The sequence below is a fragment of the Petaurus breviceps genome, unplaced genomic scaffold (genome assembly GCF_028583685.1).
Source record: "Petaurus breviceps papuanus isolate PSGF00001 unplaced genomic scaffold, PetGlider_PUasm1.0 178, whole genome shotgun sequence".
Classification (NCBI taxonomy): domain Eukaryota; kingdom Metazoa; phylum Chordata; class Mammalia; order Diprotodontia; family Petauridae; genus Petaurus; species Petaurus breviceps.
Window position 1 is genome coordinate 24,413,116 of NW_027185777.1, and position 15,505 is coordinate 24,428,620.

Below are 15,505 nucleotides of genomic sequence, written 5' to 3' on the forward strand. Positions count from 1 at the left end.
GGGGGGGGAGAGAGAGAGAGAGAATATAACAAAGACATTTTACAAATGAAGGATCAGCTTGAGATGGGGGTAAGAGAGGTTTAGAAAGTATAAACCCTGCATAGATGGCCTGATGTATTAACTAGTCCCACATGGGAGACATGGCTTGTCTCCACAGAGTCAACACATCTGGAATGAGTGGGAGTTGGAAGCATTGCAGAGTTTATGTTTCCTGCCTCCAGCAACTTTGGCCCGCATCACTTTATCAAACCATATTCCCACACTCATTCAGAGTTGGTGTGATGATAATGTTCCCTACAATGATCCATGATCTCTCTTTCTCTAGAGAATAGGTCATAGGCAAAGCTCAACAGAGATACTAGGACGGGAGAGTGCTGTTGGGGGGAGGGCTGAGGACCTTCTCGATTTCAAGGGATGAGATGTAGCTCACTCACTCTTGTGCTGATTTAAGAAGGGCACTAAACGGAAATTATATCACTGTATGTAATCATTCAACTGGTCTTATAAACTCAATTCTTGATTATTTGGGTGAGGATTATCTGCTTTGTGGATTGACTGTGGAAGGAAGGAGAGGCAACAGTGTGATGGAAAGAGTCCTCTATGCCTTCAATTATTTAAAAACTTATTCTGAGAAGGGGCCCGTGGGCTTCCCCAGACTGCCAAAGGGATCTGAGACACAATTGGGAGTGAGAAGATTTGAGTTCTGGTCCTATCTCTATCACTAATAATTTGTGTGACCCTGGGTAAGTAACATGAATGTTCTGGATCTCTGATTTCTTATGTGTAAAATGAAAGGGTAGATTCAGATCATCTTTAAAATCCCTTGTACCTTTTACCCCATGATTCTTATTCCCAACCTGTGTGCTCCTTCCCTTTAGTGCTTTCTTAAGTTGTTAATAAGTTTAGGATACGTGGTTCAGCAACCTTTTTTTGCATCACAGACCCCTTTGTCAGTTTGATGAAAGCTATGATCCCCTTCTCAGAAGAATGTTAAATACTTAAAATAGGATATATAGGATTACAAAAGAAACCAATTATATGCAAATACAGTAATAAACTATTGATTAAAAAATCCGAAAGTTTGTAGGACACCCCCTCCACCCCTCAATTTTAAAAACTCTTGGTTTAGGAAATACAAACCAATTTCAATACCAGCTGAAAGCAACTTAATTGTACAGGACCATTTATTTTTAAAATCACACAACATAGTGAAATGAATTCTGGATTACATGTATTATAACCAAGGGTGTGCTGGTAAATGTTTAACAACTAACTGTGAAAAAAAATGTACTCATGACATGTTTTTAAATTTAATCTGCAACATTCACATTTTCTACATCACTCTCTTAAATCTAGCCAATATACAAAACAACAAATTATGTCCTGACTTGGAGCATTTGCCAATTTCTGAAGCGCAAACGCTCAAATAGAAAATTTAACAATTGGCTCTCAGAAGCTGTTTAGAACTGGTGCCAGCATTCATCTGACTATAATCCTTTCTATTACTATTATGGAGAGACGGTGCTTTGTATTGAATAAAGGGACTTAGGTTGCACTCCCAACTATATGGCTTGTGCACTGTATTACTGTAATGGTAATGGCAATTTGAAGATCTTCCCTGCCCCCTCATAGGCCAAATGTAATCACATGGTGTCAGTGGTGGGAGGAGTTTGCTGAAGGGTGCAGCAGAGTCCACAGGAAGCTGGGAGTCAGAGCAGTTAGAGCTGGAGGGAGGAGAAGCTGATGCCAAGGAGAGAGCTAGGCTTGTGAGCATTTGTTTGTGGGATGGATTAAGGATGTTGTGGCTCTCTGTATTAACTTCTTTGTTACTATGATAGATTTGACTTTCTGGTGTTGGGATTTGGTTTTCTGGTGTCTGAATAAATATTTTGCTTCTGTCTTATATATGGAGAGTCTGTTATATTTTGCAATTCAGAATCGTGCCAGCATATTTATAATTGCCGTCAATGACGTGAATATTGCATTGGCGCTACAGTGACCACAGACATGCCATTTAACCTCTCTTCAATCTCAACTTCTCCATCTGTAAAATGGGATACCACTACTTGCTCTACTTAACTTCATAGAGTCCTTGTGAGCAGAAGGCTTTGTAAACCATATGCTAGTAACAGCTTAAAGTTGCACTGAGACTTTTGGGACACCAAGTATTTACCCCGTATCTGGTCTATTCCTGTTTATATATACATACTATCTCCCTCACTCTCTGAGCGCAGGGAGAGTTTTCAATTTTCCTTTGTGTCCCTAGCACTTAGAGTGGTGCTTATGGTATACACTTAATAAATTCTTAGTTATTTATTGTTGCCATCATCATCATCATAGGTGAAAAATGGGAAGCTTCCTATGTTTTATAAGTTTCCATACCAAGAAAGTTAATTTATATCCGGCGTCCTCTAGGAGGTGTTGACAATGATGAGCATTTATATTGTACTTTAAGGTTTGACAGTCTTTATCCTCACAACTCTGGGAGGTAAGTACTATTATTATCTTCACTTTACAGATGAGAAAACAGAGGAGTGAAGTGACTTGTCCAGGGTCACATAGCCTGTAAATGTCTGAGGCCAAATTTGAATTTAAGTCTTTCTGACTTCAGGTCCAGGATCATGAAGCTTACCTAGCCAAAAGTCAAGGTAGTTTTTATTGTCATGTTCCCTGGTAACTTGGTGGTACTATAGTTCACAGAGTGCTGGTCCTAGAGTCAGGAAGACTGAATTCAAATCCAGCCTCAGACACTTACTAGCTATAGGACCCTGGGTAAGTCACTTAACCATGTTTGCCTCAGTTTCCTCATCTGCAAAATGAACTGGAGAAGGAAATGGCAAACCACTCCAGTGTCTTTGCCAAGAAAACCCCAAATGGGGTCACAAAGAGTCAGATATGACTCAAATGACCAAACAACAACCCATAACACTACAGCCCCACTATCCCTATGCCAGGTACTTCACTATTAGTACCCCTACTCTCTATTCTGCACTCCAACCCCCAAAGATCTAAGTAGTTTCACAAAAGGTGGAGATATCTGACTCCAAACAATCTAAAGACTCTATTAGACCCGCCTTTAATCCCGTTGCCTTGGCTTTGGCCAGTGTCCTTGGACAGACAGAAGGCTCTCCCTTCCCATCTCTACCTCTTAGTCATGAACTCCTTCAATATCTATAATCAGCTCAAGCCCCACCTTCTTCGGGAAGTCCCAACAGCTGCCTTCCATAAGGTTAATTTCTATCTATTTCATATGTATTTTATAGCCACTGATAGATGTACATGTTATCTCACCCACTGGAATAGAAGCCTAGACATGGTGCCTGGCTTATCGTATGTAGCTAATAGACACTTGTTGATTGAACAGGGCATTATGCCGACCTCTAGCTCTCTTACCTTGGTCTTCCGTTTGCTGTCATCCATAATCATTTTCCAGTCAGAGCCATTGTTACTATATCCGATCTTGAATTTTTTCATGAAAACCTTGTTATCTCGGTGCTTTCCTCCCTGAATGATGATGCCCTTCACAATCTTCTCTTCACCCAGGTCTATCTGGAGCCATTCATTTGTGTAAGAGTGAGGGACAGATGGCAATGCCCAGCCTGAGCGACTGGTGACGAGGCGAGTGTTTTCAGGCATCCAGTTTCTGTCTCCTTCATTTGATACTGTGATTTGTGAGTCTGAAATGAGTCCAGACACCATCCCCAACATTCCAGAACAAGGATAATCTGTGGAATAAAAGGGAATAATTAGGTAATGTCAAGTGATTTTCTGCGGAACTCCACTGTCTGAAGAAACCTAGGGCACTGGCAGAAACCTTTACAATTCTCCCTTCCACATTTCTGGGGTCTGCGATCTGGAAAATCCATGTAAAATCTTTTGGCCCTCCCTTCACTACAGAGGAAGTCTGAACTTTTTTCTTTTTCCTTTACGGGGTGTTTACAAGTACTATACATATATTTTATGCATTTCTGAGTTTCTAAACTTTCTCCTATCATCTGCAGGCCTTCCTATGTCATCCTGCAGCTTCCACAAAACTCCCCTTCAAATTCCCATTTAATTTGTTACGCTGACCTGTGATATAGCATAACCACAATGGGGAAAGTCATGATGTGCAAGGATTAAGCATAGAATGTTTTGCCTCAAACCAAAAACTAAAGCATCTCACAAAGAACAAACTCCAATATTCTTTTCTCCTTTCATTCTCTCTTATTTACACACAAAGTTCTAAGGCACAGTGACACGGTTTGTGCCCAGTTTGTCCAGGAGCTAGGTATTTTCTCTTGAACACCAGTTGTCAAAGTGTGGTTTGGGGACCCCTAGGCATCTGCATGGATGATCAGTGTTTGCTTATGCTGGCCTTGAAATCAAGTAGACTTTGGGTTCAAGTTTTGCCTCTGATATACTGACTGACAATGAACAAGTCACAATCTTTCAGTGCCTCAGGCAATTCTCATAGTTTCATTAATCAACAAGTATTTATTAGGTACCTCCTATATATCGGGCTGGGACAGCTAGGAGGGACCATGGTGCATAGCATACCAGGTCTAGAGTGAGGAAGACAAATCTGTCCTCAGACCCTTTGAGCTATGTGACCTTGGGCAAGTCACTTCACCCTGTTTGACTCAGTTTCCTCATCTGTAAAATGAGCTGGCGAAGGAGATGGCAAACTATTCTAGTATCTCTGACAAGAAAACCCCAAATGGGGTCAGAAAGGGTCAGACATGACTGAAATGACTGAACAACAGTATGTCAGACACTGTGCTAAGCCCTGCAGATACAAAGAAAGGCAAAGAACAGTCCTTGTTGTCAAAGACCCCTTGGTCTAATGGGGAAGACAACATGGAAACTGCCTTGTACAAAGAAGACCTAGATGGGATAAATTGGAGACAAGCAAGAGAGAGAAGACAGTAGTATTAAGGAAGATCAGGAAAGCCTTCTCATATAAGATGGGATTTTAGTTGGACCTTGAAGGAAGTCAGGGAAGCCAGCAGTTGGAGGTGAGGAGGGAGAGTATTCTAGGAAGGACAACAGTCAGTGAACATTCCCCGGAATCTAGCGATGCATTGTCTTGTGTGAGCAACAGCAAGGAGGTCACAGGTGAGGAAGGAATTGCTGGTCTGAACCAAGGGAGGCTATTTCTACACTAGGAGTCCTCTCATTTCAAAGAGCACCAAAGACCAGACCCAAAAGAGCATGAATGCATTATCCCATGGCTGTTTCTTCCAAAATGATGTGGCCACCACCCTTGTTCAGAGCCTCATCACCCCCTCTTAGACTACTCTAACAGTTCCCTAATCGGTTTTCTGGCTGCTTGCCGTCCCACTTTTCCAATACTCTGTACAAAGGCCAAAAGAATCTTCCTAAGCTATTTGTTATTTCCTGGTTCTAGAACTTCATTGCCTCCCCACTCCTCAATTGAAAAGAGACATCTCAATTTATAATTAACCACCCCTACTTTTCCAGTTTCTTTAAATGTATTTAATAATAATAATTAACATTTATATTGTATCTACTATGGGCTAGACACCATGCTAAGCACTTTGTAAATCTTATCTCATTTTATCCTTATAATAACCTGTAATTTTATCATTAATATATTCATTAATATAGTTGAGAAGTCTGAGGCAAATATAGATTAAATGACTTGCCCAGAGTCACAAGCAATGAGTTTTGTCTGAGGCTGGATTTGAACTCGGGTCTTCCTGACTCCAGGGTGATCACTCTGTCCACTGTGCCACCTTGCTACTCTCCTCCACATACTCTGTGGTCCATCTAGATCAACCCACTCCATGCTGTTTTGTTGTTCATCCTTTGTTCTCAAAGAGGACCAATGGCATCAGGAAGGGAACTGGATTTAAGTGAGGCAGGGCTGTGCTATTCAAACCCAACAAGCTGCCTTCTGTCCCTATGGATCCATACAGGCCATGTCCCATGGCTGAACTGTATTTTCTTCCAGTATTTTTTTCCCCAAATTTTTATCTTCCATTAATACTCTACTTCTGTGGCAGTATAAACTTGCTCTGATTATTTTTCTCTCTTTTCTCAATTTATTTTGTATTTACTTATCCATGTATTATCTATATATTACCTGCATTATCCCCCTAATGGCATGTAAGCTTCTTAAGGGGAAGGATTGTTCTGTTTTTGTGCTATCTTAACACAAGGTCTCTGTTCTAAGTAGGTAGGCTCTTAAATGCTACTTGAATTGATTCTGGTAAAAATGAGAATGCATTGCTGAAGTGATCTATGGATCAAATGAGTTTGGGGGGAGGAAGAGAGGGGTGTCTGAAAGACTGATTCTAACTAGTCTGTTGTTGCTGTTTGGTCATTTTAGTCATGTCTGACTCTTCATGACCCCATTTGGGGTTTTCTTGGCAGAGATACTGGAGTGGTTTGCCATTTCCTTCTTGTAATGGGAATGTAAATTTTTAAGATCTTCCCTGCCCCTAGGCTAAAGTGCACCTCGAGCCTGGGGTGGGAGGCTTGTTTTTCAGTAGATACTTCTTGATTGGCCAGTGGGTCAATAAGGTTGTTACATTCTCTGAGCCAGGAGAAGGCTATATAAGCCCTGATGTGAGGCTTTGTTTTGGGGCTCACTTTGAGAAGTGTTCTATGATTTGATGTGGATTCTGGGAAGCTGTTGTCCAGAGACCCCTGGCTTTGAAAAACCCAGATGTTGATTGGGTATGGATGTAATGGCTGGACAGTTTGGAAAGCTGTCTACTTGATCTGTTTCTGTCTTGATAATTCTGCCTGTATACTTTGAAGTTCAGGGTGCTGACCTTTTTCTCCTGAACTAAGTAAATGATACATGTTTGACTGATTAAAGTAAGCTTGTTAACCCATTTTGAGTTGCTTTCCTTTAACAAAGCAGATCTAAGAATCTGTGTTGACAGCAAAGCCTGAGGACGCTTGGGGTGCTTGCTGCTACACTTCTCTAGCTCATTTTATAGATGAGGAAACTGAGGCAAACAGAATTAAGTGACTTGCCAAGAGTCACACAGCTAGTAAGTGTCTGAGGCTGGATTTGAACTCAGGAAGATGACTCCAGGCCCGGTGCTCTATCTGCTGTGCCTCCTAGCAGCCCTAATTCTAACTTGATGCATTTCTAATTTACTCACTGTCTTCTTCACAGTCAGCAAGCTGCCTCTTGTTCCTGACCATCCTACTGAAACTGCCCCCCTGAAGTCGCTGATAACCTCATTCTTGCCAAATATAGTGGGCATTTCTCAGTTTCCATTCTTCTGTAACCTCTCTGTCATAACTGCGAAACAGTACAAAGTGAGATGGGTTGGAGGCAGGAGGCCTGAGTCTGAACTCTGATTTACTTGCTGTGTGACCATGGGCCAATTATAGTCCATCTCTACCTCTACCAGCTAGGTGGCATAGGAAATGGAACCCTGATCTTGGAACCAGGAAGGCTCATCTTCATGAGTTCAAATCTAGCCTCAGATGCTTGCTAGCTGTGAGACCCTGGGCAAGTCACTTAATTCTGTTTGCCTCAGTTTCCTCATCTATAAAATGAGCTAGAGAAGGAAATGGCAAACCACTCCAGTATCTCTGCCAAGAAAACCCCAAATGGGGTTAGTAAGACATAGCTAATACAAATGGATATACAAAGGCTATCTCCAGGCCTGGATGATCTTCCTATCAATATGGCTTCAAACTTTATCTCCTCTGCTACATTAGCTTTCCTTTCCAACTATCAAATTTATTTGAACTCAACAAACATTCCTTAAATACTTGACCATATTGCAAGCAAACAAAAATTAACTAAGGTACAGTCCCTGCCCTCAACGATCTTCTACTCTAGGAGGAAGAGGGGATTCTATGAAGGAGATAAAGCAATCCAATGATCACTTTATTCAATGATCCAATTTCCATTCTTGGCATCAGATTCTACTGGTCGATTAGGCTTGAAATCTTAGCATTGTCTTTGACTCTTGACTCCTTCTTCATTCCTTATATCCATTTTTTTCCATCAAGTCTTATCTTTTCTTCCTTCAAGTTCTACTTTTTCTATGAAACCTTTTCCAATGACTCTAGCCCACACTAACCTTTCACTTCTCTACCTTCAATTTCAATTAGCACTACACTATACTGATGGGGACTTATTTTTTCTCAGATTGGTTTATGTGTATATGAGTATTTCTTCCTCTGGATATCCAGATGGCTCTGGAGGAGAAGTGAGGCTGGTGACCTTGTACAGCCCTCCCTCACTCAAATCAGTCCATTGTAAGTCGAGTCACCATTGCCCTGATGCCACAGTCCTCTTCAAGATGTAGGGATGAACACAACCTCAACTAGATTGTAAATTCCTTAGGAGATCATGTCTTTATACTTCTTTGTGAATCTGTTAACACCTACTACATTAAATATTGATTGATTCATTGACAATTTTTTCAAAAGTAGATCTGCTATGAGGTCTTTTTGGTCAAGTCTCTACCTGGGAAAGATAACAAGTGACTTCTTGCCCTGCTTACCTCATAGGGTTGTTGAGATTAAAAGAGTTTATAAGCTTAAAGCACTATGCAAATGTAAATTGTGATTTTAAAAAATAGAATCACAATTCTTTTTATATCAATTCCTTAATTATTTCCTTAGAAATTATCAACAAAACCAAAATTATGACCCTTATTTCTAAGTAGATTGCATGCATTCAACATGCATCCTGACTATTCTCAGGTTACTAGAGACAGCCAAGAATTCTTAGATATTATCAGAATTAGTTAAAATTAAATTCAAGTACAGCCAAAGACATCTGTCATTTCCTCAGTTGAAACCTTATTTTAAGATTTAATTTTTTTTATGATTTAGTAATAAATATTTCCCCCTTCAGGCTAGGATTTGGAACCCCAAGACTTAAATCTGGTGAAGATTTAAATAAATAAGTACATACATAAGTAAATGAATGAATGAATAAATAATAAATTGGCATACATTCATCACGAAGCGAACATGAAACAACAGTGTTAAAAATAGAAGTTACATTTTTGGCCAATGTGGTCACACCTGCTTGACTGAAAATCAGCCTTCTACAATGGCAATGTTTAGCTAGTAATGGGGATCAGATGTTGCCATTTGGAGGAAAAAAATGTAATTAACTTGAATGTTGTAAGGAGAGCAGAGCTTCAACCAGATTTAGGCCCTTTCACTAATGAAGATTACATGTCCACCTAGCTAATGGGGCTTAGCCTCCACTCAGACCACAGATCCATAGCCTACAGCCAAACTGTTACCAGTTTTGTTTGTGTGTCTCCTTCCAATAATAACCAAGAGCCCCCTGAAGATATCCCTTTAACAAAAACTATTTGGCTCATTTTCATACTATGATTGTGAGCAAATTTACATTGATAATTCAAGATTGGGCCCCAGATGAACACATAGTTTGATAATTTGAAGAATCATCTCACATAGGAAGGGCTGCCATGTCAAATTCACCTTGTAAAGTATACAAATGATCATTAGGATTATCATAATAACTCATCACATGTCTCTGTCCTCACCCCAACTCTGTGAGACAGTTGGTGTAACTTCATCTAAGAAATGTAGAAACCGAAAAATGAGGGAGGTTGCAGGATCTTATGTTCAGAGTTAAAAGGTACACTGGACAGCCTTGATGTTTATGTATGTGGGAGTTGAGACTCAGAGAGATTGTGACCCATTCATTCACAACCATGCAGCCAATATGTATTGAAGCTGAGACTTGAATCCAGAATTTCTGATAATTCCAAGATATAGAAAGACAGGTGGATAAGGAAGGACAGTTCTGTGACATCTTTAATTCTTTTCAATTCAAAACAGTAAACTTGGTTTTTTGCTTCAGATCTGTGATTTCATTCATATAGGAAATTCCCCATGAAAAAAATGCCCTCTACCAATGAAGACCTGGAATTGTTAAGCCATTTATGGTCTTAGAGAATTGCTGGGGGAAACAGAGATTAAATAACTTGCCCAGGGTTAAAAATTATTATGAATCAGAGGCAAAATCTGAACCCTGATCTTCACAGTTGGACACTGGTGAGCACTATGTACAGTACACCATGCTGCCCTTTCCTCTCTGTCTCTGTGACTGTCTGTCTTTGTCTCTGTCTCTGTCTGTCTGTGTCTGTGCCTGTCTCTCTCTATCTCCCCCGCAGCATTAATGTTAGGGGATGAGTGTTCTTGTTAATAAACTATCTTGGTAAATAGAGACTGAGATTATAACATGCTTAACTGTACATCATTTGATCTTTCTTTTATGATTCTAAAGGTCCTTCTAGATATTGTTTCTGAGGGAAGGTATCAGTTAACATAAACATATAGCTGTCCGAATAGGAATTTTAGTTAAAAATTGTCAAAACTTTTGGTTTTTTATATTTATAAAATTTTTTACTTTTTATTTTTTTTTTAGCAATGTCTGATAGTTATATCTGTGTTTGCCCCATAAGACTAAATTATTTCTTTTCAATGTCATTCCCCTGAGGACTATATTTGATATAAATGAATAAGTAAATAAACAAATAATGAATTGGCAAACATTTATAAAACTATTTGCCAGGTGTATGTGAGACAACAGTGTTAAAAATAGAAGTTACAATTTTGGCCACTGTGGTTGCACCTGCTTGACTTAAAACCAGACTTCACAATGGCAATGGTTAGCTGGTAATGGGGACCAGATGTTGCCATTTGGAGGACCCCCTACCCCCACCAGTAATTAACTGGAACAGGTGATTCTGCTTACAACAATATTTTATAAACTATCATCTACATAGAATGAGATGAATTGTTCCAGTGTTAGAGGGGAGAGAGTCCAAGATACTTATTTGGGGGTTGAAGAAGCTGAGACTCAGAAAGGTAAAGTAACTAGACTGTGGTCACATGTATAGAGTTGTAGGAAATAGACTAGAAAACAGGAATCTTTACATCTAGTCCAATGTTCTTTCTTATGTGCCAGATTCTCCCTTCCTCCCTTCCTCCCTCCCTCCCTCCTTCCCTCCCTCTCTTTCTTTCTACCTTCCTCCCTTCCTCCCTTCCTCCCTTCCTCCCTTCCTTCCTTTCTTCCTTCCTCCCTTCCTCCCTTCCTCCCTTCCTCCCTCCCTCCCTTCCTTCCTTCCTTCCTTCCTCCCTTCCTCCCTTCCCTATCCGTCTTTCCCTTAATTCTTTCTCTTCCTTACCCTTCTTTCCCTTCCTTCCTCCTTTTCTTCCTTCTATCCCTCCCTTCCTTCTTCCCTCCTTCCTTCCATTCTTCCTTTCTCCCTCATTCCCTTCCTCCTTCCTTTCCTCTCTCTTTTAATTTTCAGAGTCCTTAAGCACCAAACAAGACTGCATCAAGGACAGAAACCGCGTGGAAAGGGAAAAAAAGCATATTTTTCAAGTGACTATATTGTAAGCAAGTATAATTTCCTTCTCAGTTAGGTCTTAACATAATTATTTATTTCATGAAAAATGGTTTAGCTGATTATTTTCTTCTCATTCATTCCACTGAATCTAACAATAACAATATTTTTCTCTTTCAATATATTTGTTTCAAAGAGTATATACATATATATACATACACACATATACACAGTATATACACACACGCATATATACACATACATAAATATACACACACATATGCACACATACATATCTATCTATCTATCTATCTATCTATCTATCTATCTATCTATCTAAATGAAAATAACAGAGTTGGAATTTATGGTAATGAAAAGCAAATGCCCTGAAAATATGCATATAAAATGATAAAAGTTTTTCAAACTTTTCGAGTTTTCTGCCCTTAAGAAATGAATATGTTAGAGGAGGTGACATTTACTGTTCCCCCCTGTTCTGACATTTTCTATGTGGCCTGTACTTACTTGAGATCAGAGATTCTAAATAAATCCTTCAAAGAATTGGAACTTCAAGGCACCAAAAGTCCTGGTGAGGGATGGGAAGTAGGGGAAGATTCCTATGACCCAGAGGTTGAAAAGCACGAATTTGTTTCATGTGAGGGATGTTTTCTGAGTATACCTCATGGCTTGTCCTCTTCAGAAGAGACTGTGGATGAAGCTATTCACTCAGACTCTCTAGGAAGAACCAGTTACCTAGACTCATGGCTTCTGTTCACCCATCTCCCACTCATTTCTCAACTACTTGCAGTGTGGCTTCTGGACACTGTTTTCTTTTTTAGGTCAGCTTTGTCAATCTGATGAGGAGATGAGGGTGGGACACTGGCCTCTTCTCCAAGGTTACCAATAATACCTTAACTGTTAAATACAATATTTTTTGCTTTGGTTTTTTCCTTAATCCCCTTAACCTTTCTACAAATTTTGGACACCATCACCCTTTCCCTTGGTTTCTGTGACACTAATCTATTTCTCTTCCTACCCTTTCAACCACTCTTCCTTATTCTTTTTTGCTGGTGCATCAATGATCTTCTGTTCCCTAAGGTTCTGCCTTGAACCTTCTTCTGCTCTCTGTCTAGAATCTATCAATGATCTCAACAATTCCTATAAGTTTAATGGTCATCTTCCTACAAATGATGCCCAAATTTGTGTGTGTGTCAGTGTGTGTGTGTGTGTGTGTGTGTGTGTGTGTGTTCATATGCCACCCTAACCTTTATCCTGAACTTCAGTCATTAGCTGCGTACTGGACATTGTTATGTAACCCTCTCAAACTCAGTACGTCCCAAACAGAACTTAATATCTTGCAGTCTGAATCCAATTATCCTTCAACCATATCTACTCCTGTTGATGGTACTACCATCCTAACAATCAATACTGTTTGAAGTATCAAATATTGCAAACTTGAAGTCAGGAAGAACTGATCAAATCAGTCTGTCCTCAGACACATACTCTGGCCTAAATCATTTCACTTCTGTATACTCAGTTTCTTCATCTGTAAAACTGGTATAAAAATGGCACCTACCCACCTCCCAGGGTTGTTGTGAGGATCACATGCAACAATATTTGTAAGGCACTTTGCAAACTATCAAGCACTATGTAAATGCTAGCCATTTCAGAGTTAACCCTGATTCTCTAATCCCACCCCTTACCATTTTCCCCTTCCCAGCTCGTAATCAGTAAGTTGCTAAGTTTTGTCTCACATCCTTCTCCATCAGCATGCCCCACATCTTTCTCATTTTCTCTACTAACATGGCTATTACTAAGCACTCCAGTCCTTCATCACCTCTTACTTGGAATGCTGTAATATTGTTTTTCATTAGTTTTCCTGATTCTAATCTCTTCCTTCTCCAATTCATCAGTTAAACAGTTGTAAAATTAACATTAGTAAAACACATGTCTGGTTATATCACTTTCCTACTCAAAAATCTCCATTGGCTTCCTGTTGCCCCCAGCATCACATATAACTTCTTTAGCCTGTCAGTTAAAGTTCCACACAGTCTGGCTCTCATCTACCCTCATCTACATCTAAACTTATGTCATAGTACTCTGGTCTGTTGGTCTCTGGTCTTTGATATATTACATTTCATCTCTCACCTCCATGCCACTATACAGGCTGTGGCCCCACCTGGAATGTACTCCTACCTCCTATCTATGTCTCAGGATCCCTGGCTTCTTTCAAAACTTAAGTAGGGTGTCTCCTCCTACTTTAAGTTTTTCCTTTGTCCTTTCAGTTCCTAACACCATCTCTTTCTCAAATCTTGGCATTTTTCTATTTTCCCTCAATAAAACATAGCTTCTTTGATAGAAGTGACTTTTTCTGTCTTTGTGAACTCATACATAGAAGGTACAGAGGCAGTTAGTCGTTGCAATGATTAGAACTCCAGAGGGCCTGGAGGCACGAAGGCCTGAGTTCAAATCTGTGATGTTTGAGGTGGCCTGATACTTGCTAGTTGTGTGACTCTGAGCATGTCACTTAACCTCTGTTTGCCTTAGTTTCCTCATCTGTAAAATGGGGGTAATAATAACACCTACCTACCAGGATTGTTTTAAGAATCAAATATTTATAAAGTGCTTAGCACAGTGTCTGGCAAACAAGTATGATGTAAATACTTATTCCCTTCCCTTCCTCCACCCCCACCTAAAACATGTTTGTTGAAGTAAATTAAAAAAAAAGTATTCACTATTCATTAGATGGGGATATATTAATTTGTTGATTTCTTTTATGAAATTAACTATAAATACTATATATTTTCACATGTAGAAAGTAAGTTTAATCTTTAAAAATCTTTGACTTAACAGACTTTGCAAAGCTAAACCATACCATCATAGCATATAGAATCAGAAGGGATTTGAAAGATCTAGTATAATCCCTTAATTTTTCAGGTGAAGAAACTGAGACCCAGAGAATTTAATTGTTTAGAGCAGGGGTGTGAAATTTGTGGCTTGGAGGCCACATATGGCCCTCTATGTCCTCAAGTGCAGCCTTTAGACTGAATCTGAATTTTACAGAATAAATCCCTTGATGAAAGGATTTGTTCTGTAAAACAAAAGGTTACCCCAAAGGAGCTAGAAGGTCACATGTGGCCTAGACCCCTGGTCTAGACCAATGTCACACAGGTAGTAGCAGAAGAGTTAACATAATATGATCTTCAGAGGAAACAATTTAAATAAACTATGATATAATATCTATAATTTAACATTTAATAACTATATATGACATAAATACAAAATAAACATAGACTTACTTTTTCTCCCAAATCCAAATTTCCCCAAATGGAAAACAAAATTACCAATATTTGAGCTTACCTGTTATCTTGCAGCCATAAACCTCAAATCTCATTGATATGCCAGTTTCCCAAGTTACTGGCTTGATTCGAACAAAACGTGTTATAAAGGGCTTGGGGAAAACCCCATACACAACATCTGTGGGGTTGGTATTCCCCTGGAAGATCTATATAAAGAAAGAGAAAGACTATCTAAATATATTATGTCTTTAAAAAAAAAAAGACTTTTTCAGAAAATCATTTACAGCCCCAGCATTTTTTCAATAAAGAATGAAGCAGCTTCAATAACTTGCCATGTCTTTTCTGCAAAACTCAGAAATAACCCGTGTCTAACATAGTATATTATGCTAATCATCTATTTGCCTTTCTATAGAACCAGAGGAATCTGAGACTAGAGAAAGACAAGCATTGTTGCAAAAATAGCTTTTGGTAAAGGATATATAATATTATTTACAAATAGTGAAACTATTCACTTTACCATAAATGCCTGCATAATGCTATAGGAATTCTCCACGGAAATTCATACTATTTTATTTTCCCAGAGATGCAGAGAAGCTTCCCTTCTGTCCACTGGTCATAGGTAAAGGTGTCATGCTGCTTAGAATTTAGTGGCACTGATAGCCTCATTTATTGCACTAAGACAAACTGGCAACATAAGGCATTGGAGAGAGTGATAAACGTTGAGTCACAGGACCAACATCTCATACCACATATTATAAGGAGCTCCAAATGGATATTCAATTTAAATATTAAAGCTCACATCACAAAATAATTAGAAGACAATGAAAAGAGGCATCTTGAGCAACTATGACTAGGTGGAAAATTCTTAACTAAAGAGGCAGATAGAATACA

The 15,505-nt window shown here is 39.2% G+C and overlaps 1 protein-coding gene across 6 annotated transcripts in view; it reads right to left on the reverse strand.

The window, feature by feature from the left end:
- The window catches only part of NRP1 (neuropilin 1), a 185,999-nt gene that overhangs the window by 37,549 nt on the left and 132,945 nt on the right, over positions 1-15,505 (reverse strand). For all 6 annotated transcript variants that reach the window (XM_069086469.1, XM_069086468.1, XM_069086471.1 and 3 more), the window contains 2 exons: positions 14,676-14,820; positions 3,394-3,725 (listed from right to left, as the gene is read on the reverse strand). In XM_069086469.1, coding sequence (XP_068942570.1) covers positions 3,394-3,725; positions 14,676-14,820 — 477 coding nt within the window. The remainder of the gene's footprint in view (positions 1-3,393; positions 3,726-14,675; positions 14,821-15,505) is intronic.